The sequence below is a fragment of the Pochonia chlamydosporia genome (genome assembly GCF_001653235.2).
Source record: "Pochonia chlamydosporia 170 chromosome Unknown PCv3seq00011, whole genome shotgun sequence".
Classification (NCBI taxonomy): Eukaryota; Fungi; Ascomycota; class Sordariomycetes; order Hypocreales; family Clavicipitaceae; genus Pochonia; species Pochonia chlamydosporia.
The window spans coordinates 329236-350341 of NW_019154046.1; the positions used below are offsets into that span (position 1 = coordinate 329236).

Sequence of the window (21106 nt, forward strand, 5' to 3'; positions counted from 1 at the left end):
GGTTTATAGTTTATGATACAATGCAGTTAGAGTGGATTCTATTCCTGCATTGTAGTCGTCTTAGACAACATGTCGCGCGACCAGTTACCAATACAATCCAAGATGCATCTTCATCCTGGTTCCACAAAGTGGCGCAATTGCCGATCGACGCGTCACGCCCAAAAGCTTGTGTTTGGTGGCTCGTTCGCTCGATGCAATGCAATGTCGGTCTGAGTCTCCGTAATAAAGTGCCAAGTCTCGGTTAGCGATTTATCATACGTGGGCAGAGATGTCTTAATTACGCAAGTGCATGTCTTTCGTCTTGGCTTCGCGGGGATGCCCAAGAGAGCTCTCAAAGACACGTTGCAGATGGATGGACAACTCAGCCCAACAGGGCTGTTTATCTTTGTGGCTCGTTCGACGCGTGTGCTCAGAGTAGCAGATGAACGCTGAACACTATTTTTGAGTCTTTGTTTTCTTGGCTATTGTTGTCTTCTCCGTCTATTGGCTCTGGGAATACACCCTCAGTCCAATGATAAAACTTTATGATTCTGTGTCAGATGAATATACAGAACGTTGCACGAACCCATCTATTACTTGCCGAATCAGTTCACAACCTTTTCAGTCCAACCTGAATAATTTCATGACTTTGACATTCATTCTACCTCACTCTACGCAATGAATCATGACTCCATGATACCGGCTTGGGCAGAAAGCCGCTCTGGCGACCTTGAAGGGGGAGACGCCGACAGCAATGGCGTATTATTGTCCAACGGGACATATTCACACAAATTACAGGATAATGAACCGGTGGTGGTTACCTGGGAAGGGCCACTAGATCCTGAAAATCCAATGAATTGGAGTTGGCGTAAAAAATGGATCACGACCATTCTTGTATCATGCTTCACCTTCATTTCCCCATTCTCCTCAACAATGGTTACTCCGGCTTTGGATGACATTAGCCGAGACCTCAACGTTCCAAATGGATTCATGCAGCAACTGGTAATGTCCATTTTCCTTCTCGGTTACGCCCAAGGGCCGTTTGTCTTGGCACCGTTGTCCGAGATTTTCGGTCGAGCCATCGTGCTCCAGTCCGCAAATCTCATGTACCTGGTTTTCAACTTGGCATGTGGTTTTGCTCAAACAAAGCAACAGCTGCTTGCATTTCGCTTCCTCAGTGGTGTGGGTGGCAGTGCTCCTCAAGCAGTAAGTCACACAAAAGCTTGACTCAACTGGTCATACCACTGACTTCATGATGAGATTTGCAACGGTGTCTTGGCCGACTGTTGGAGGAAAGAAGAGCGTGGGAAAGGCCAAGCGATTTACGGCATGCTCACTTTCATGGGACCTGTTGTAGCTCCCATAGTTGGGGCGTACATTTCGCTACATACCAGCTGGCGTTGGATCTTTTGGTCCACGTCCGCCTTCGACTTGTTGATTCAAGTTGCGGCATTCCTGTTCCTGAGGGAAACCTATGCAAAGAGAATTCTGTCCCAAAAGGCCAAAAAGCTAACAAAACACACTGGCAAAGAGCATGTTACGGAAGAGAGCCGTACCTTATTCCAAATTCTTCGGCGTCGCATGTTTGTGCCCTTTATTATGCTATTTGCTCATCCTGCCGTTCAAGCACCGTCGCTTTACCGGGCGTATTTGTACGGCGTTATGTATCTGGTGTAAGTGAACATCAATGAAAGGGGAAGTTGTAAACTTATCTAACAATGAATCTGTTAGATTATCCACATTCCCAATTGTATGGGTTGGTACATATGGTATGGAAAAGGGCACAGCAAGCTTACACTACCTCTCTCTTGGTGTGGGATTCATCATTGGACTGCAGATATCGCATCCTGTAATTGACAAGGTCTGTAACATTCCCAGTTTAGAGCGATACCCAATCTCGTGTCTAACTAGCTACTAGCTATACAAACATTTTCAAAGAAAATATAACCAAACTGATGGTCTACCGGAATGGCGTGTTCCCCCTATGATTATCGGAGCAATACTCTGCCCTATTGGCTTGTTCCTTTACGGTTGGACCGCCCAGGCAAGAACGCATTGGATTTTCCCAGACCTTGGCTGCACAATACTGTCAACTGGGCTAATCATTGCCTTTCAGAGCGCTCAAGCATATGTAGTTGATGCCTATGACGCCGATTACGCGGCGAGTGCGGCGGCTGCAGGCGCATTTCTTCGAACAATGTTTGGGTTTAGCTTTCCATTGTTCGCACCCAAAATGTACGAGGTGCTTGGGCTTGGCTGGGGAAACAGTCTTCTTGCTTTTGCCACAATTGGTTTAGGAATCCTTAGTCCTGGGTTGCTTTGGTTCTATGGAGCGAATCTACGACGGTGGAGCACGTTGGGCATAGTATGAGATATCAGATGTGGCACCTAGGCGCTGTCGGTCGACAGAAAAGTGTACATATGTATTTAAACAAAGCCTGAGAAGTATATCTACATAAATAAACTTATATATCTGAAACATAAAGCATTCCGTCATAAATAGCTAGCCAGTAGCCAATCCAAGTTAAACAAATTCGCTGCAGTCTTACAACTGGGCTTCATAAATAATTGCGGGCTGGCCATCCGTATTCATTTCTCATCCAAATTCCTGGGCATCTGGCTCGTCCGTGGGAATCGTTGCTCAGCAACTCCCTTTTGTCAAGATGACATTCCAATTTGCAGTGGTGAAGAGCTATCTTTGTCAGCTTGGTCGTCAAAGAAAATGTTTATTACAAAGAGATGCAGTGGGAAGGAAACACGACTTACCTGTCCTCTTGTCATGGTCATGCCACCTTGTTGCTAGATTGAGTTGTCAGTGAGGGCTCTTTTGACATTAGCTACCGACTGTTCACTTACAACCCAATAGCAAACATTGCTAAGCTCTAGTGCTGCAGATGCAACCTCGCTACATGGTAGCCTTATTTCAACATCTTGATCGTTGCATAGCCAAATTTCCGATGACCAATTGCAGCTGATTCTGGAGCAGCCTCCGCCATAAGATGTCCGTGCAGGCGCACCACACATCATGTTGCCGCCCAGGTTACCGTTGAGGTCTGTATATCGTAATGGTTAGACTCTGTAAGGCTTATAATGTATGTACATGTGATATTATAGTTATTTGACCTACAATTGATTCCCTCTATGGCTGATGTTCGTGTCATCCACTCCCCATACTCGCAGTACGGTGCTCCCTTCTGACGCTGTCGCTCACACATTCTGTCATTAGCTTTGAAACTAGTCATGCTAAAGTCAAAACTCGTGAGAAACTCACCCATCGCTTCTCAATATTGCTGCCGGATTCATCACCAGCAGTATTAGATTGCGTTTCGAAATAATCGGGGTTAATTGCAGCGATTTGCTCTTGAACCTCCTGAATAGTTCCGGTGTAAGTGACAGTCTTGCCTGGAACAATTTCGCCTGTCCAGGACACCCCACTATCAAGATTACGACGGTTGAGCTCATATGCCTATTATGCGCAATCGCCTGTGTCAGCGTTTATCCATGATGCAGTTGACGCAACCAAGGGACATACATTGAGAGCAACCGAGAAAGCGGCTACAACCAAAGCAGATGAAAACTTCATGTTGATAGAATGTTGAAAGTTTATTAAAGTTTTTAGGGTCTAGAAAGGAATATCTTATCTGGGGAGTCCATCACCATCAGCTAAACCAGGAGCATCAAGTGTGTTTTATATCTACTCATGATGCTGTCACCTTATATCTCGACCGCGCGACAAAAGTCCTTGGATGTAAGTTAGTTTATCTGCTCAGCCCAACATGGTATCAATGCACTCGCTAAAATGCCTCAAACCAGACGGTGGTTCGAGCTCTCATCATAACAATAGGAATTTGTTATGGCGAATATCCCAAGACTGGTCAAAGCGTCCACCATCTCAACGGTTCCTGCTTGGTGATGAGCAGCCACATCGACAACAATAGAATTTGCCATCTTGACTAGTGTACTAGCACTGATGATGTGATCGTTTCCAATCGGTAGTCGCTTTCCTTACCGTATCGTTCAGTACAGTACGACACGCGTCTATTGGGTTCCTATCAGCCACTCACCATCCGATTCCCAAACGCCACACATCACCATCAATGTCACCGTCTTTTACTGGTTTGTCTCACAGAGGCGTCCGCATTATGGCGCTTACGCCTTCAGATTTGGTGCCTGTGCCTGGATATTCGTTAAGCCCCAAAGATAGATCTGGAGAGATCTTCCAACTTGCCGGGACCTGCCTCTCTGATCTGTGCCTGAGTTTGTCTAAGTTTATGTACAGTACTTATAGAACCTTTTGTTGCTCTTTGCTGTCATAGTTGAAATTTAAACTTCCTGCCTTATTAAAGTATTGCTTTCGCCGAGATTGATCAGGCGTATAGGCCGCCCCTTTGTTCGTCTTCAGCCTTTGGAAACGAATGACCTTGCCATCTGACCCTTAGATTCTCCATAATAACAAATCGTGGGGTTGAGCCGACTGGGATTCCCCAGATACACTCTACTGGCTGAAGTGGTTGCATGGGCTTCGTCACGTCGATTGGTCTCTCAATGATGGTCTGGGCCTAAACGAGCAACTGATCGAGGACTGATCCAAGCGTGAAGGGGCTTAGAGGTAAATGTCATGCGGCTGGTACTGTACATACCAAGGCGTCATCCGCAGTGCGTTTCTCGTCAGTCGTTAAGCGGTCCGCTCCCATGAGTTAGGGAGGATTATTTATTGGTTGCTAAGTTTGCGGCTACGGTCAAAAAGTTACTTTATCTGTATTCGAACTGTTTTCTAGCTTTCTCGCCGTGTCTAGGTTTTCTGTAGACCATTGCCAATTTTGCAAGGCGTTGAATGTCAAGGTCGAGTGACTATATCCCTTCTACCTTTCCAAACAGGATCAAATAGAATCAGAGCATGAATGCAAATGATACCATCGGAGATCGGTATTCGGCATTTTACTTCGGGGCTGGTCTAGTTGGAGGTCTGGTTGGAGTATTGTTGTCATTGTGCACCCTGGTTTAGTGACGCTTTGTGCCACTTGGCAAACGTTGTTGAACCTAACCAAGAAGCAGGCCTATTAATAGTGGCAAAGAGTAAATGACCGAATAGACTCCGACGAAAGTGCAGCACCTCTTGTTGTTTTAAAGATTGTACCGTAGTAAATTACTTTGCAGTCCTGCACATTCGAGTGAAGTTGGAGCCTTATCACTTGAGCAGGAAGATCAACGGCGGATGATTATCATGCTCGTCTCCGTCTCTGTACACTCCAACGACTTCTGAAGAAATGAACTTGCATAATCTGATCTCAGGCGTACTTCAGAAATGTCAAAGCGTTTCAGTCGAGTCAGCGATGTACTGTACCGGTGCGTCGACTCTTATCTCTGACGCCATATACGACATAGTCACCAATAGCCGATTAGACCCCTGGCTTCGTATTCATACGCATTCACTCCAAGCTGTGCACGAGGACTCAGCCAGGGTCATATGATATGTTGATAGACGGCCCCTCCTCATGGTATTGCGGCGGACAAAGCATTGAGAACACCTGGGCTAGCAATGGGTAAGTGCGTTCCCTGATTCTAACCAAAGGCAATACGAACACCCTCCTACTGCTTTGAATTTCAAGTTTGAATGGGAAAGCGGTCAGGCCAGTCGGTTTGTTTATGGCCTAATGCCGCCGCTAAGTCGATGATGAAAGAGTTACAGGGGCGTGGTGCGGGTAAGTGAGATCACTGAGAAACTAAGTAGTCTAATAACAACTATCTGTTGGCATGATTACAAGTGCGAAGCCTCGCTGATAATAACAAACTTGATCAGAGCCGTGGTATGTACGGTGGTGTATGGAGATATAGTATGGCAATTAAAAGTAACATCGGCATTAATCCATACCCCTAGGCATCCAAGACTTTCCAACCGCCACTCAAAAGATTCGTGTAGATGCGCAACGGATCGTACTTGGTACGAATATCTTTGAGTCTCTTCAGGTTCTGAGCCGGATAGCTTTGGAACACAGGTTGGCCATCACCAGCGTCATTCATGTACAGATAACCGCCAGCAACACCACGGGCTTTGATGGCTCCCTCGATCTTGGCTATTGTAGCCTTGGCGAATGAACGCACCTTAGCGTCGTCGCCCTCGCTCTGCCACGACAGGTTCTGCACAATCCAGAAGTAAGGAGCTTTGCAAGAGTCTACACCTTGGGGGTTGGGGCCGCCACGACTCCGGCCGTTCTTGATGAATCCCTTGGAGACTGGCTGAAAGGTGATGGAAGCAGTCAAGCCAGTAATGCTCGCTAGTTCCGAGTTGGCTGCCGTGAAAAACATGTCATGGACAGTGGAGACAACTTCTCGGTTGACCATGAAAGACGCTACACGGAAGCTATATAAATCGGATGGTCAGCTGCCATGTACATTATGGAGGTCTGGACGTCATCGCAGAGTTCAACTTACTCTTGGCGGAGGCCATTCGGCTGCAGGGCATCAACGGCGCTGATATACGTGGCGAGGGGTTGAAAAGCGTATTGATCGGCCACGGTTTTAAGAGCTGTGAAATTCTCGAACACCGTTGGAGGATTGGTGACAGAGTCATAGAATCGTGATGCTGCATAAGCAATCATGCCGAACTGGGGATAGCCGACCATTGTGGGAATGATGGCCGCTTTGCTGTCGGCAGAGCCATATTTGCCAAAGTTGTAGACGGCGTCGAGATACTTGTCCTTGTCCGTCTCGTTGTACTGGGCGATACCAATCCAAACGCCGGGCGATGGAACAGTTCTGAGCTCAAATCGCGTGACAATGGCAAAAGAGTTACCGCCGCCTTTCAAAGCCCAATAGAGGTCTGAGTAGGCATTATCGGGCTTCGCAACGACAACTTGGCCGTTCGCAAGGACTGCCTCATAGGCCACGACGTTGTCAGCAGCGAAACCATATTGGCTTGAGTGAAACGAGATTCCACCTCCCAACAGTAGTCCAGCAACTCCAACATGGCCAACACGTCCGCCAACGGCAGTCAGGTTATATGGTTGGAGATACGAATACACGTCTCTCCAGCGATAAGCAGGGCCAACGGAAACAGTAGCATGGTCTTTAGATAAAGCTAGAGTGCTCAGGTTGGAGTTGGAGAGGAGTACTCCCGAGCTACCAATGCTATTGTAGCCTGGGACTGGCATATGACCGCCGCTGCGAACCGCGAACTTGGTCAAAGTCAAGGTCAGAGTCGAAACCGCGAAGGAGACCTGCTTGGCATCTTGAGGTACGAAAACGCATGCTGGGCTGTCGTATACTGCAGAAGACCAGTACTGCGTCTGAGTCTCATACTTGTAGCTGTCTGAGCCCTCGAAGAAGGTGTGATCTGGGTGTGTCAGACTCAAGAGCTTGCATGCAGCCTTCTGCGAGCCAGCCACTGCAGTCACAGCTTCGGTTTGCACACCATTCGCCTCTGCAGAGACACCATGATGAGGCACAACAGCTACATAGGCCAGCAGCCATGCGGCGAGGCCAAATACGCGACCCATTGGATGCAGATGCGTTCTGTCAAACCTTGAGCACAAAAAGAATGAAAACGGAAGATGCCGACGAGGAGGAGAAAGGAAAAAGGGAGTGCGAAAGGCTCACGGTTCTCCCATCTGGTCTCCTTTCAAGTCAACAAGCTGGCGTGGTGGCACCGGGGCGACGGCTACCTCGGGATGATCTGGGATGGGCGACTTCGTTTTGCTCCGTCATTGATCTTGATGGACTCGTGTGAGTGCTAAGGAATCCCCGGACAGTTTGCATGGGCCGCAGGTTGTCAACAAATCGGACCTAACCGCGGCGACAGGGCCTATTTCAGTAGGTTGTAATCAAACGGTTTAGCCATCTCAGGGGCTCTTCATGGCGTCCGGGATAATGGAACTGACTGTGGGACCTGCAGAATGCAAAAGCTACCAAATAACGGGTATAATCTGTCAACCATGACAGGGTTACATGCGGGATGGCCTGCAAGCGCAGCGCCACCACCTAGACCAGCATGAATTCACATCTTCTGACGGCTTGGCTGGTGAGAACTACTGCGAGTTACTCCCACCAACAGGGCTTTACGTCCGGGTTAGTTGGTGTTGTTGGTTGGTTTGACTGCAGACATTTAGCCCAACCACTGGAAAAATTGCCTCGTCTACAGGGGCGGCTGAATGGACACTGGGGGCAGTTCATCCTTTTGCTGGTTTTCGAATGAGGATTCAACTGTTGTCATGAATGCGGCCAACATTGTGGCTTTCACAGGGTCGACTGGGCAGGCAAACATAAGCAAATTGGCCGAGGATATTTGAGCTGACATGGACAGTTTCAGTAGATAATCTTGCCGAAGCCCTCTCCGCCCACCTAGTTTAATTTACTTTGCTGATGATATTTTGGCGTTTGAGGCTTTCGAAATATTGAACGAACGGATGTGACGGCCGGTTTTTAGACCAGTGATGGGCAAGTCAGAAACCCAAGATGGCTTCTTCAATTCCAAATTACACGGAGGTAATGGTAAGCAACATTTCCTTGAAGCAAGAGGCCTAACCACATTGTCATTTACTTCTATTCTTGTTCTGCGTTTCTGACACTGGGATTGCGCATAGGTCCTCATATGGGTGCTCTGGGCCGTTTCGGTTGGCATGACGGCTTTCCGAGTCATTTTCCAATGGCGTCTACAGCGACGACTGCATGGAGATGACTATTTCGTCCTGGGAGGCCTGGTGACATTAACAGCGTTGACCGCAGTTATCACAAGAATTTTGCCGCAATGGTTCCTCGTGGCCGAGTACAGCAAGGCCGCCGCGGCTGATCCGTTGACGCCTCTACCGCTACCAGTCGATGAAATGACAGCGCGAACTGTCATGTCACTGAAACTCATGTTCAGTCAGATGCTATTGTTCTGGACGACGTTGTGGGCTGGTATGTACTTTCCAAGTTCGCAAAGAAACTCCATGCCTATAGAAGCTCGACGCTGATGCTTGTTGGGTAGCAAAATTCTCCATCCTCTGGTTCATTCGAAGGCTCATCTATGGTCTGCCCAAGTACATTCGATGGTGGTGGATATGCTTTGCCGCTGTCATGATTCTGTATCTGGCTTGCATGCTGTCCAACTTCTTAACGTGCTCTCCATTAAAGCGATACTGGAGCCCAGGTATGTGTTGGTTGCGATGCTGTACAACCTGTGAAGTGTGGTTTACTGATACAACTACAGCCGGATGTAGTAGACCGGAAGACTTGCGACGTTCCGATGCCTCCATCAAGTTTGCGACGAGTGCCGATATAGTAGCAGATGTATTGAGTAGGTGCTCCAGAGTAGATGCTGTCAGTTACACCATCTAACTTTCTTTCAACACATAGCCATGATCCTCCCCCTTCATCTAATACGAAACCTCACCATCTCGCGGGTCCACAAGTTCGGACTCATTGTCCTCTTCTCACTCGGTGCCATCATTGTCGCTATTGCGCTTGTACGTCTTGTTCAAGTTACAAAAGCTACGAGCGATTCGACTACAGATCCCACAGCCATGTCCAACGGACCAGTGCTACTAAGCATGTGGTCGCATATCGAGTCCACCGTCTCTATTATTGTAGCCACGCTGCCGGCTTTCCGCTTCCTCAACAAAAGACGAGCCAATGCGACGAGAACCCCAAATAAGTACTCGGTGCCTACGATTGGAGGTACAGGTGGATCACGATCACGACCTTGGCAACACGGTGCCGACAGTGAAGAGACGGTTAGAAGGAGTGATAGCCAGACTGAGCTACGGCCAGTACGTGGCGGGACTCCATCTGTGAGGAAGACAAGTTCAGAGTGAAAACTTTGAGTTGAAGTGTGTTAGTATTTGGAGGCAAAAGTGCTTTTTGGCGTTTCCAAGGTCGCAATCATGGGTTATGGGCCGTGTGATGTATGATATAGTAGGATAACATGATGTTTTACGCAATTGTTATGAAAGCGGTTTTCCACGAAGGTCTGATCCGTATCTGCACGGCATATCGCAATAGCTGTTTCGAAACCCCGTATACCTTGGCGTAAACAGTTCTCTCGAGGCATCATAGGAAAGGCATTTGCCCTGCAAAGCCAAAAAATGAGTACTTGACTTCAACCAAAATACGAGATCCACAAACTTTGCTGAAACACAACCGCGTGTTATGACTGCCTGTCTGCAGGGCATATTGAACCGGCTACCTGGGTAATGGAAACGTTGCAACCTTGGCTAAACAAGCAAGTTAGAATAGCCAGAGGGAGACTTTGAACCTTGTCTGCCACGCCGTTAATTTGTACTTTTGTCTTTTCAAGCAATAGTGCCGGATGAGATTGATTGAACCCTGGCTATATGTGAGGAGCGACGATTCCGACTGAATACGAAACATCTTCTTCGAGGGTCCAACTTTGGCCAAGATTTTTTCATTTAGCCATTTTGGGCCAGCAAAACTTTTTAAGCTCGTCCACTTTACAGAAACAGGAGCAGAGAGCCAAAAGATAATAATTCCCTGCCAACTAGTTGGCATTGTTGATATCATGATTGTCGTGTTTCTGCGAGGTTCCAGCAAACCTAATCGGGTTTAGCCCTTTTCGTTTATCGTGTGGCCCACTTTTCCTGCCTTTCGGTCGAGGTACCCTATTGTTTTCAAATTTTTGACTCCCCTTTGAACCGACTGAGCTGGAACTATTCGCCGAGAAACTCTCTAAATAATTATTGCAAATTTCAACGCAGTTGGTATTCTACTGAAGGGTATTGTCGCGTGTCAAACCTGTCGACCTGGTAGTGTTGTGGGATGTGAGGGTTGCAATATTGTCGAAGCGAGGCAGACACCGGACACTTTTCATCCCTTCATATTTGCTCATCGCACACCACACACCCTCTCGACGCACATCATCATGATAACCTTACCACCGTCATACGACTGCATTGAAACATACACAGCCGACCTTTGCAATTTCATTTCGTCACCACTGATCCGACAAATTACGGGAGGTATTCACGTCAATGACTCGTTAATCCAGGATGCCTGGGGATCACTCCCCAAGGAATGGACAGCCTGGTGGTCTTCATGGCCAGACCATCGCCTGGCGCAGCAAAATCTCATTGATAGCATTGATGAAGAAGCTGGAGCACAAATGGAGATGAATGAACAACTCACCAAGCTTGTTGGAGATCGGCCGGAGTCTCTGACGGAGTGGCTACGAAGCATCAAATCACTTGCGCTTCCCAGAAAACAACGTCCAGGAGAATCAGTAACCTTACCAGAGTCTCTAACAGCTCGTATGACACCCAAAAAGATTGCCGAAGTCTCTAGAGCAGCAGCCTATATTCACCAAGTCTGCCAAAGCAAGGGCATCAACCGCGTCATTGACATGGGGTCTGGCCAAGGCCATTTGTCCATCAGGCTTGCTTATCTCTTCCCGGACCTGAAAGTCCTTTCCATTGATGGAAGCAAGTCGCAAGTCGCAGGATCGAAAGCAACTGCCGCCGCTCTAAACATACCGGACAGCAGACTAGAGCATATGGAGCATTGGATTGACGGCTCGCCAGCCTTGGCAGACTGCATCGAGAAATGGGCGGAAGGGGAGAGTTGCATACTCGTGGGCCTCCATGCCTGTGGGAGTTTATCGGAGCATATGCTGAGATACTTTACGACGATACCTTGCATCAAGGCTTTAGGAGTCGTGGGATGCTGCTACAATCACATCGTCCCCCTCTCTCCTAGTTGCCCAAAAGGATTTCCCATCAGCTCGACAATGAGGAAGCATAAACTGACGCTAAGTCCAACTGCACTTATGACGGGCTGTCAAGCGCCAAACAATTGGGGGCGACAGGACACAGAGGGTGGCCAAGAGGAGGCGTCATCTTTTGCTAAACGTCGTCTATACCGCGCGATTTTGCAGAAAGCTTTCTTCGACAAGGGGGTGAAAGTCAGGGCTGTAGACGGGCGGTGGCCAGGTTGGGGTATAAGGAAAGGAGACGTCGCCGATTTCGCTACCTTTGCACGCAGAGCGATGCAATACTTGAACATTGACGATAGCGAAATATCGACAGAAGAGCTGGTGGCTTACGAGGAGCGGTACGGGGATTGTGAAGGTCAGATTGCTATTTTGTGGGCTCTCGGCTCATTGTGTTCTAAAGTGGTGGAAAGCGCGGTTGCAATGGATCGGTACTGGTTTCTGAAGGAGCAGAAAGCAGAGGAAGTGGACATTATACCCATATTCGACTTCAAGGTCTCACCCAGGAACTTTATGATTGTGGCTGAGAAGGCAGATTCTTGAACGGCAAAACTGGACGCGCAGGGCGCAAACCCGAAAGACTCTAGTGTGCGACCAGCGAGTGCTGTTCTTGTAGACTTGACGGGTTCTGGCCGTTGCGTTTGATGGGAATCATTGGATGGAATCAAACAGCCTTGAGTAGAAGATGAGGCTATCGTCGTGGCTCTCAATATGATAACCACAACAACGATACTGGGGATAGATCTACAGCCCTAGCAACAGACACAGCAATCAGGAACACCAAAGATTTGTCAATTGAAGCGATCGCTTACAGATTGGGACAGACTAACGAACAACGCCCGGCTAGATGGCCCCCAGAGCTTACACTGTGGAGTCTATTCGCCATTACCCTGGTCATTATGGCGTAAACGGGTTCAAATCGAGGCCTAAAAGCTGTGGAGATCGTGCCTGTTGTGATTCCAAACTGTCAATTGGTATTGCGCCCAGCCACAATGATGCGGTTTTGCGCCCGAAGAAATCGTCGCGTATCTGCAAACAACGTGGAATTATGCCCTACTTCAATTCCGCAGCTGTAATATCATACGGTTCGGATAGCCATGTGATCATGGTTTCGTCAACGTTGTTTTCGGATTAAAGACTTTGTCGGATTCCAAATCTGGCTTTGTCCAGATTCTGGAAGACAGATACTATATAAGGCAACTTCACCTTCATGTTGTTGCGATACTTTCTTCTCTAGATCACAAGGCATCTACTCAGGTCCAAGAACTTTCAACAACATTCAAGCACAGCTTTTACAAGACGTTCCTCATGGCTTCTCTCATTCGCAAAATCTTCAAGCGCAAGAGCCAACCACCCCTGGCCTGCTCCGTCAGTTTGGACGAAGACGGTCATCCTGTTGGTGAAGATCCCGATCATCAGCATACGGCTGCCTGCTTTACTTCGTTTGAGGCGCTTGCTATTGCAGAGCTCTTCCAGTCTCAGTCTTGCGAGTCTTGCCCTCCAGCCATCCCTGCCATTCACGCCGCAACGGACAATCCGAATGTACTCCTGTTGTCCTACAATGTCACCCTCTTTGACAACAGCGGATGGAAGGACACATTTTCCAGTGTCCAATCTGATAACCGGCATCGAGCGTATGCGAAACGATGGGGCCGAACGAGCATCTTCACGCCCCAGTTGGTAGTAAATGGCATTGCTGACGGCACGGGTCGCACCAAAGAAGATGTGCACAAGATAATCCATGAGGCTAAAGACGTAACCCGTGCGCGGGACTGGAATCTCTATATCGACTCTAATGACTCTGAGATTAGGGTTGATACTGACAAGCTGGAGACAACTCTTCACGAGGTGACGGTGGTCTTGTATGAGAGCAAGGATCAGTCGGTCAAGGTCGGAAAGGGACCGAACAAGGGAAAGAAGATTGTACACCGCAATGTGGTGACCGAAGTGATTAAGATTGGCGAATGGACTGGCGGTAATCAGACGTGGCAGCTGCCCGTCTCACGACGTTCTCTTAATCAGAACACGGGTGCTGTTGCATTTATTCAGGAGGGCGGCGCTGGAGGACCAATTATTGCAGCAGCCAAGGTTTGATAGAGTCTCTGACACCGGTAGCGATCTCTATACGAAAGCAAATATATATCACGCTTTATTCTTTTCTTATCTGAGTTTTATGCAAAAGTTGTGGGAGGCAGAAAGTGACTTATGAGAAGGTAACTCTCCCGGTGAAAGCCATAAGAATGAAAGGCCCCCCTCATTTTGTGTAATTTGCTGTGTTGCAACATCTGTGTGGCTGAAGTTTGAAGAATGCTCCCTAAACCGGATAACGCTTCTGGAACTACAGATTCTTGATGAGTCGATCGCCAAACGTAGCCAGGCTGTCTTGAAACTCCTGAGCACTCCCGGCTTTCCAGTTCACCGACGCATCTGCGACTGAGTCGCGGCCTGTGAAACCGATATAAAGAACATCGGGTTCTCCGTGTCCGGCATTGCCGTTGATGCCGTTGCCAAAGCAGAGCGTAGCCAAGGAGAGAGATGCTTCACCAATTGCGGCCCGGGGCTGGTCATCACCATTAGTGTCTCCCCAGACGCCATAGAACTATGACACGTTTGTTAGTTCAATGATTTCTGATTCGTGCAAACTAATGCTTAAACGAAATTTGGCAATGTATGCTGTTCACTTACCATCTGATCTCCGCACACAACTGCCATGACGCTCAGAGGCTCCATGCCGAACTCTTGTGGGTTGAAGTTGACGAAGCCTTCCTTGGAACCAGTGTTGCCGAAGACAACATACGAATGAATGTATGCGTTCAAGTCATCAATACCAAACTGTTTAACGTTGTCCTTGAACGTAGTCTCTGGAATGGTGTCCTGAGATGCATTGCAGCGAGTGTCTCCGTCTATAGGCACTGTCGCACCATCGCAGTCAACGTCCATGTCTGCCAATTTGCCGCCAGTGCCTTGCAGGTAAATAACTCCCTGGCGATCACCGCAGTAGGAGTACGCTTTGACGTCAAATATTAATTCTGGAAAAAGTCAAAGTGATTCAGGAACACTCACTGTTGTCGGTATCAGACTCGGAATCACTGAGTGTAAGCCCCGTTTGAAGTTTGTTGGTGCACTCTCCTTGGGAGCGAACTGAGTCCAGAAACTTTTTGACATTGTCTGGAACAGTCGCAGCTGATGCCAAGGCGGCGATCGAAACTGTAGCGAGAGGGATGTTGAGATGCATGTTGTGAACTGGGAGTTGTTGGTATGTCTTGAGGAGTTAAGAGCTTGATTCTGGAATGAGATGATACACAACTTTCAATGAGCGAGAAACACTGGCATTAAATAGAATTTACAGTATTAGATAGACTATAAAGTTTATCGAAAGTCTCGTCCGGACAATACCGCACAACACCGTGAAACAATGTGGCGTAGTCGCATACCGACACTACCTTACTAATTTGGCTAACTTGCAGAGGCGTTGATCGACGCTTGTATCGTATCAGCCCTAGATTGAGGCAGTGACAAGGAGCTAACAAAATCCGCCTATAATGCGCCTGAGCTCAAGTCCAAGTCTTTCTTTAGTTGGACGTCCAAAGCCGTAACAACAAGAACTTAGTCATATGAACTAGAAAGGCAGTTCAGTTTACTTGTTCTTGCGATGACTTTAAACAGCTGTTTCGGGGATGCCTATGCTAGTGGTGGCTTGGTAAAAGTCCGGTGAACTTGGTGCCCATCCGTGTATCAAGTGATTGTAAGCTTAATTAGATAGCGATAACTGGGAGAGATACGCCAAAAGTTGTTCCAACTTGAAGTGGCCCCCACTCCTTCGGTCGAAATCCGAAACCCCCAGACTATTGACAACCCCAGATCCAGCGACTCGGTTGACATTTAGTGGACTTCCGAAGGAGGCTTTAGCCACCTGTTTTATTTCCCATTGACGTCAATGCATATAATTGCCGGGCTTGACCGGTTTTGGCCGATTATGGCCGTTTACAATTAAACGGCATGTTACATGAATAGGGACGCCTTTGATGATATTTCGATAAACCGGCTGTGGTCTTGAGAAACCTCGGTTCATGTCACAATATGTAGTATTTCGCGTCGTGAACCTTGGAATGACACAGGATACGTCAATAATCGGTGTAAGGTTACTTCATTCCATGCCATGTCATGGATGTTGAGTGATGGAGAAGTTTATCATGTTGCCTTGCTATGAAAACTAAACCTGTTCCATTACGTCCACGCAGCAGGTCCGGTCCGCTTAGGGCAGGAACGATTATGAGGTCCGATTCATGAAACGGCGAATCCGGGTGGCAAATGAAGATAAATCAATTTTTCTCTCTTCCAACCGTTCAGCAGCCTCCCATACCTGCCTTTCTTCTGCAGTGATTAGTCCTGTGTCGAGGTCCATAGACTTTGGTTTTACGTGTGACGTTCGTAGGAGTACTTTCGACCCAAAAATGAGAATCAAGTGTACTAGAATGCCAGTATACGCGAAGAAAAATGTTTTTAAATCAAATGAAGGAATAAATGATGATATACCTGAGAGGTGGCTGTCAGAGATCGTGAGCATTGGCCAGCTGGAACCAATATACTTACCATTAAACAGAACAATAAGGCAGGTCATAAATAGACTAAAAGATGCGCGTATAACCATCCAGCGCTCCCTGAATGGCAAAGTTGTATGCGGGAGGGACTGGGCTTTCATCCCGCGGCGGAGTGATAAGTATGTAACTAAAATGCTGATCCAGTTGAACAAGCCGAAGACTGTGGCAAGCGATACCAGGTTGCTAAAGACTTTGCTACTTCCCTCAGAGGTATTCATGAGAGCTAGCAGAAAGAACAGCGAGGATATTCCTACTGCAAAGACTGGGACGCTGCCGTAGGTTCTTGTTAGCAATTGTGGAAGATGGCCATCACGGGCAAGCCCGTATAGCGTTCTGGAAGATATGTAGATGTCTATGTATTATTAGAACCATTGTCTTAGAAAAGACTCAGCAGTCTTAGCTTACCTGAATTGGCGGCACTTAGGACAAAGACAAGCAAACAGCCGTTGACGATGCCTGGCAGTGTACGTATTCCGGCATCGGCAATAGCAACAATGAATGGAGATGCGCCTACAACCCGAGACTTAGTCAGTGTACTTGATAACTGGTATGCACTGGACTCACCTGCTCCTGTTTTCGATTTGGTCGCCGTCATCAATCCCGGGCTGTTGTATGGTACCACCATGCCCAACAGGAGAACTGTGCCAACGTACAGGATCATGATTCTCCAAGCTGTTTGTCTGATAGCTTTTGGGATAACTCGCCATGGTTTCTCGGCTTCTCCAAATGCCAACCCAACCATTTCAGTTCCCATATATGCAAAGCCAGCGTTCACCATGCATGCCCACCAACCCAAGAATCTGCCCATGGATCCTTCCACGAGGTATGCATTGAATGAGCCCGGGTCGCGCCAGTAACGAAACCCCAGCCTGTCACCTTTGGGAGCGCCTCCGAGGTCGATAATCAGGCAGAGTAGCATCAATCCTACAATTACAAGAGTCTTGATGATGGAGGCTGCAAACTCTACCTCTCCGAAGATCTTGACAGGGCAAAACTACACCAACAAACAACAATTAACCTCGAGGTATTAACTCGATAGGAAATGTAGAGAGCTCACATTTATAAAAATAATGGGGACAGCAAATGTGACAACCCAGACACCAACGTTGACATTTGGGAGCCAATATTGCATTATGAGACCCGAAGCGGTGAGGTTGTTTGCCAAAAGCACGGAATACTTGCAAAAGTAATTGAAGCCAGTTGCACAACTACCCAATTCGCAGTGATTAGCCTGATGTGGGCAGGAGATGAGTTGAAAAGGGCTCGTGTTGGTAGAATGCAAACTGGATTCAGTCACCTACCCATAAGCTGGGTCAACAAATCTCGCGGCATAACCACTGAAACCTTTGTCCATCGGAAAGGCAGTAGCCATTTCTCCATACGCAGCAAGGACATTATAACAGATAAATCCCATCACAATCATGGAGATCAGCAGCGAACCAGGCCCTCCTTTCGCCAAGGCAGAACCTGTTGCAATCAGAAGACCTGTGCCAATTGCACCTGCAATGGAGAACATGCCGATTTGACGACTGTTTAGGCTCCTCTTGAGTTGGCCACGGCTGGTTTCAGCAGACTTTGGTTGCGATTCGTCGACGCATGTTTTCTCTTGGGTGACGCTAAACTCGCGCTGATCTAGGCTTGCTTTTGGGGAGAGTTGCATGATAACTCGTGTATGGCATCTACAATAATATGATGTGAGCTTAGAAGATGTATATTAGTTATGGAGACTAGATGGAAGGTATATGATAAAGTGAAGTGGAATCACGGCGTATTTCTACCTTGCTCTACTCCGTAGTGTCGTGGGTAATTCCCATCGCTTGCTGCTGGCTCGGCGCCGAACGACCGACCACCTTGCAAAGTGGCTTTCTGGGGAAACAGCCACAATAATAAACCTATCAAGAATTGGAATCCGATATACACCTCTGTGTCTCATTGGCACATGGAGGAAGCCTTGTCATGAACCTATCATCCGTTATGCAGCCCCTAGTCAAGTAACGCGGCCGTCATCTCCAAGGAAGTAACTGAGGATTGAGATGAGGCACTAAAACCGCACTATTGGTGCATTGTTTCCCTTTTTTGACGTCAAGCCACGATGTCAGGACTCCACTGGCCAGTAACGCCGCATGTGGACAATGGCACGTATAGTTCTTACTTTCACCAGGGTCGTAAACGAGTTACGAGTTATCTGTTTACATTGTCGAAGGACGAAATGATCAGAAAGGCGTTTTATTGGGTTCCAAATTGGTCAGTTTTTTCTTTTTTTTTTTTTTTTTTTTTGGCAAACTTGAACATAACTAGCACGCCCGGCTCGCAATTTCCGCCACTGTCTTACGAGTCTCGCCTTTGACGGCGGCTAGCCGCTGCAACTTGTCCGATGTCGAAAAGGTCCAGGGCACGCTTTTCATTGCCGGTATTTCCGGCGAGTAACCATCAGGCAACCTGTGGCTCCGAGGCTTCTTAAACCTTTCGGTCAAATATAACCGAGACAAACAATCACATCATTTACAGGCTCGAGGATCAGCTCTGGTTGCGAGACGCCATGAATACGTAACAAGCTAACCTTGCAGTAAATCCGTCACTTAAAGTGGATTGTTAGCTAAGGAGAGACAAAGCGAAGCAATGGCGCCGTATTGCGGCTTTGTGATCAACATTCGGCCCTTCGGCGCCGAAACGCCGTTCCCAAGACAGATCCACGATTCCCCAATGACGATATATATAACCGACTTTGCACCAACGACAATACTGACGGGAAATAGTTTCCGTCGTATGACTACTACAGCATTTTCAACATCGATATCCACTTTGTACGAATATGGGGTCTTTGGCCACCGGCAGCAGTCTTCTGACTAAGGAAGCAAGGAAGCTGCATCTCTCCCCTACGCTTCAAATCAATGAGCTGGTACAAGAACGCCTCAATAAGGGCAAGCGCGTATTACATCTAGGCTTCGGAGAAGCGACTTTTCCCATTCAAAAGGATGTCCTTGAAGCACATCGTCAGACTAGCCAAAACACCAGCTATCTCCCAGTGGCAGGCTTGATGAAGCTTAGAGAGGTTAGAAAAACTCCCAACTACTAGCCAAACTTGACTTCGCTGACGGGATTGTTTAGCGGGTAGCTCAGTTTCAAACCCGCCGTCTGGACACTGCTATTAGTGCGGATAATGTAGTTATTGCTCCGGGGTCAAAGCCGCTTCTGTTCGCCCTCTTTGACATCCTGCAAGGCGACGTGCTGCTCCCACGTCCGTCTTGGGTTAGTTACGAGCCTCAAGTGTTGCATGCTGGGAAGCGTGTCTTTTGGGTGGAAACAGACGACGGCGACAGACATACTATTACAGGTAAGCAAATCATTACCTAGAATCCTGTAGGATTTAGCGAATCGTTGTATTAATACATCCAATCATCAACAGCATCATCACTTAACAGCACATACAAGCAAGCCGTAACAGCCGGAGGCAATCCTCGTATAATGTTGATCAACAGCCCCTCCAATCCCACTGGACAAGTGTTCTCGGAGTCAACTATTGGCATTATTAGTCAATTCTGTCAAGAACACGACATTACTCTCATATCTGATGAGATCTACTCAGACGTTCATTTTGAAGAAGGTGCTGCACCTAGCGTCTGCGCCGGAAGTGGATTCAATTCTGGAAAAGTGATACTCACGGGAGGTCTGTCCAAGGTTTGTGCTGATCTCCATTCTCAATGAGTACGCACTTAATACTGACTTGCTCTTTCAGACATATTCAGCTGGTGGCTGGCGGGTAGGCTTTGCCATTTTCCCTTCTAATGACTTTGGCACCCTCGTTCGCAATACAATTCTGGCATATGCCTCGGAATGTTGGTCAGCAGCTTCGGCTCCGGCTCAAGAGGCTGCAGCAGTTGCATTTGACACGAGTTCTTCCATGGATCTTTACCGGCAACAAGTGGCAGCATTACACAAGCAGTGCACTGTTAGGCTATACGACGCTCTCCGAGGCTGTGGCCTGGCAGTCCCTGAGCCTAGAGGGGCTTTTTACGTCTACCCGTCTTTCCACCCTTATACGAAGGAGTTGGAAGCTTTGGGTCTATTCACAAGCCTTGAGTTGTCTCGATGGTTGATCGAAGAATGCGGCATTGCTGCTCTGCCCGGTTCGGCGTTTGGGGAAGATGATGGAGGGTTAAAAGGTGGTCGATATCGCCTACGAATGGCTACTAGCTATTTGTACTTTCGCAATCAGGACGAGAGGTATACTAAAGGATATGAACTACTACGGACGGCTTTAGACACTGAGAAGGAACTGGAGCTACCGCTGCTGGATGAGGCAATAAAGGCGATCCAGGAAGCGGTTGAGAAACTCAAGGGTGTAAATTGTTGAACATATGCACTACCCTCACCAAAATATGTTACAGTTATTTAAAATCATGAGCTGGCTTCAACTAGCTCATGTACATACGCTGACCCTGATCGCCAATGTCCGTGTCGTGACCAAACACGTCCAAAAATGACTGCGCGCCGTCAGTGCCGAAAACCTCGCGAAACAATTCACTCCTCTCCCAATTTCCTGATATGCCGGTATCTAGAAACGTAGAGGCGTCGATTCCGAGGTAATCAATCGACTCCATCCCATCTATTTCTGAGAACATTGCAGGAGCCTGCCCTTCGGTGGCTGTACCCTGCGTGTTCGGAGCATATCCTGCTGCCATCATACCTTCACGACCGCTATTCTCATTACTTTCATTCTTGGACGTAAGTTCTGTAGAAATGAGTCCGAGAGTGTTATCCGCGAGCATTTCGAACTGGCTGTCCAGTTTGGCCAGCAAATCTTCATTCCAGCGCTCATTCATAATGG

The 21106-nt window shown here is 47.8% G+C and overlaps 9 protein-coding genes across 9 annotated transcripts; 5 read left to right on the forward strand and 4 right to left on the reverse strand.

Moving 5' to 3' along the window:
• Positions 1-657: 657 nt before the first annotated feature.
• Positions 658-2350, forward strand: VFPPC_10477 (multidrug resistance protein; the record flags this gene model as incomplete). Its single annotated transcript, XM_018288844.1, has 4 exons — positions 658-1185; positions 1240-1652; positions 1711-1840; positions 1898-2350. The coding sequence occupies 4 exons, from the start codon at positions 658-660 to the stop codon at positions 2348-2350; spliced, it is 1524 nt and encodes a 507-aa protein (XP_018137443.1).
• A 270-nt stretch (positions 2351-2620) lies between these two features.
• On the reverse strand, positions 2621-3562 carry VFPPC_14771 (hypothetical protein; the record flags this gene model as incomplete). The annotated part of the gene is made up of 6 exons (XM_018292539.1): positions 2621-2671; positions 2746-2778; positions 2836-3032; positions 3107-3179; positions 3251-3445; positions 3512-3562. 6 exons carry the CDS (start codon positions 3560-3562, stop codon positions 2621-2623), a joined length of 600 nt encoding a protein of 199 aa, XP_018137444.1.
• Positions 3563-5853: 2291 nt separating this feature from the next.
• On the reverse strand, positions 5854-7475 carry VFPPC_10478 (FAD binding domain-containing protein; the record flags this gene model as incomplete). The annotated part of the gene is made up of 2 exons (XM_018288845.1): positions 5854-6340; positions 6412-7475. The coding sequence occupies 2 exons, from the start codon at positions 7473-7475 to the stop codon at positions 5854-5856; spliced, it is 1551 nt and encodes a 516-aa protein (XP_018137445.1).
• Positions 7476-8430: 955 nt separating this feature from the next.
• Positions 8431-9770, forward strand: VFPPC_10479 (hypothetical protein; the record flags this gene model as incomplete). Its single annotated transcript, XM_018288846.1, has 5 exons — positions 8431-8466; positions 8559-8874; positions 8945-9106; positions 9167-9253; positions 9313-9770. The coding sequence occupies 5 exons, from the start codon at positions 8431-8433 to the stop codon at positions 9768-9770; spliced, it is 1059 nt and encodes a 352-aa protein (XP_018137446.1).
• Positions 9771-10834: 1064 nt separating this feature from the next.
• VFPPC_10481 (RNA small subunit methyltransferase) lies at positions 10835-12220 on the forward strand (the record flags this gene model as incomplete). The annotated part of the gene is made up of 1 exon (XM_018288847.1): positions 10835-12220. One exon carries the CDS (start codon positions 10835-10837, stop codon positions 12218-12220), a length of 1386 nt encoding a protein of 461 aa, XP_018137447.1.
• Positions 12221-12985: 765 nt separating this feature from the next.
• VFPPC_10482 (hypothetical protein) lies at positions 12986-13771 on the forward strand (the record flags this gene model as incomplete). The annotated part of the gene is made up of 1 exon (XM_018288848.1): positions 12986-13771. The coding sequence occupies one exon, from the start codon at positions 12986-12988 to the stop codon at positions 13769-13771; it is 786 nt and encodes a 261-aa protein (XP_018137448.1).
• Positions 13772-14015: 244 nt separating this feature from the next.
• On the reverse strand, positions 14016-14912 carry VFPPC_10483 (fungal chitosanase; the record flags this gene model as incomplete). The annotated part of the gene is made up of 3 exons (XM_018288849.1): positions 14016-14276; positions 14363-14685; positions 14741-14912. The coding sequence occupies 3 exons, from the start codon at positions 14910-14912 to the stop codon at positions 14016-14018; spliced, it is 756 nt and encodes a 251-aa protein (XP_018137449.1).
• Positions 14913-15947: 1035 nt separating this feature from the next.
• VFPPC_10484 (dicarboxylic amino acid permease) lies at positions 15948-17938 on the reverse strand (the record flags this gene model as incomplete). The annotated part of the gene is made up of 6 exons (XM_018288850.1): positions 15948-16213; positions 16271-16630; positions 16684-16788; positions 16843-17272; positions 17336-17486; positions 17580-17938. The coding sequence occupies 6 exons, from the start codon at positions 17936-17938 to the stop codon at positions 15948-15950; spliced, it is 1671 nt and encodes a 556-aa protein (XP_018137450.1).
• A 1152-nt stretch (positions 17939-19090) lies between these two features.
• Positions 19091-20632, forward strand: VFPPC_10485 (aminotransferase; the record flags this gene model as incomplete). The annotated part of the gene is made up of 4 exons (XM_018288851.1): positions 19091-19330; positions 19387-19612; positions 19685-19956; positions 20015-20632. 4 exons carry the CDS (start codon positions 19091-19093, stop codon positions 20630-20632), a joined length of 1356 nt encoding a protein of 451 aa, XP_018137451.1.
• Between the last annotated feature and the right edge of the window lie 474 nt (positions 20633-21106).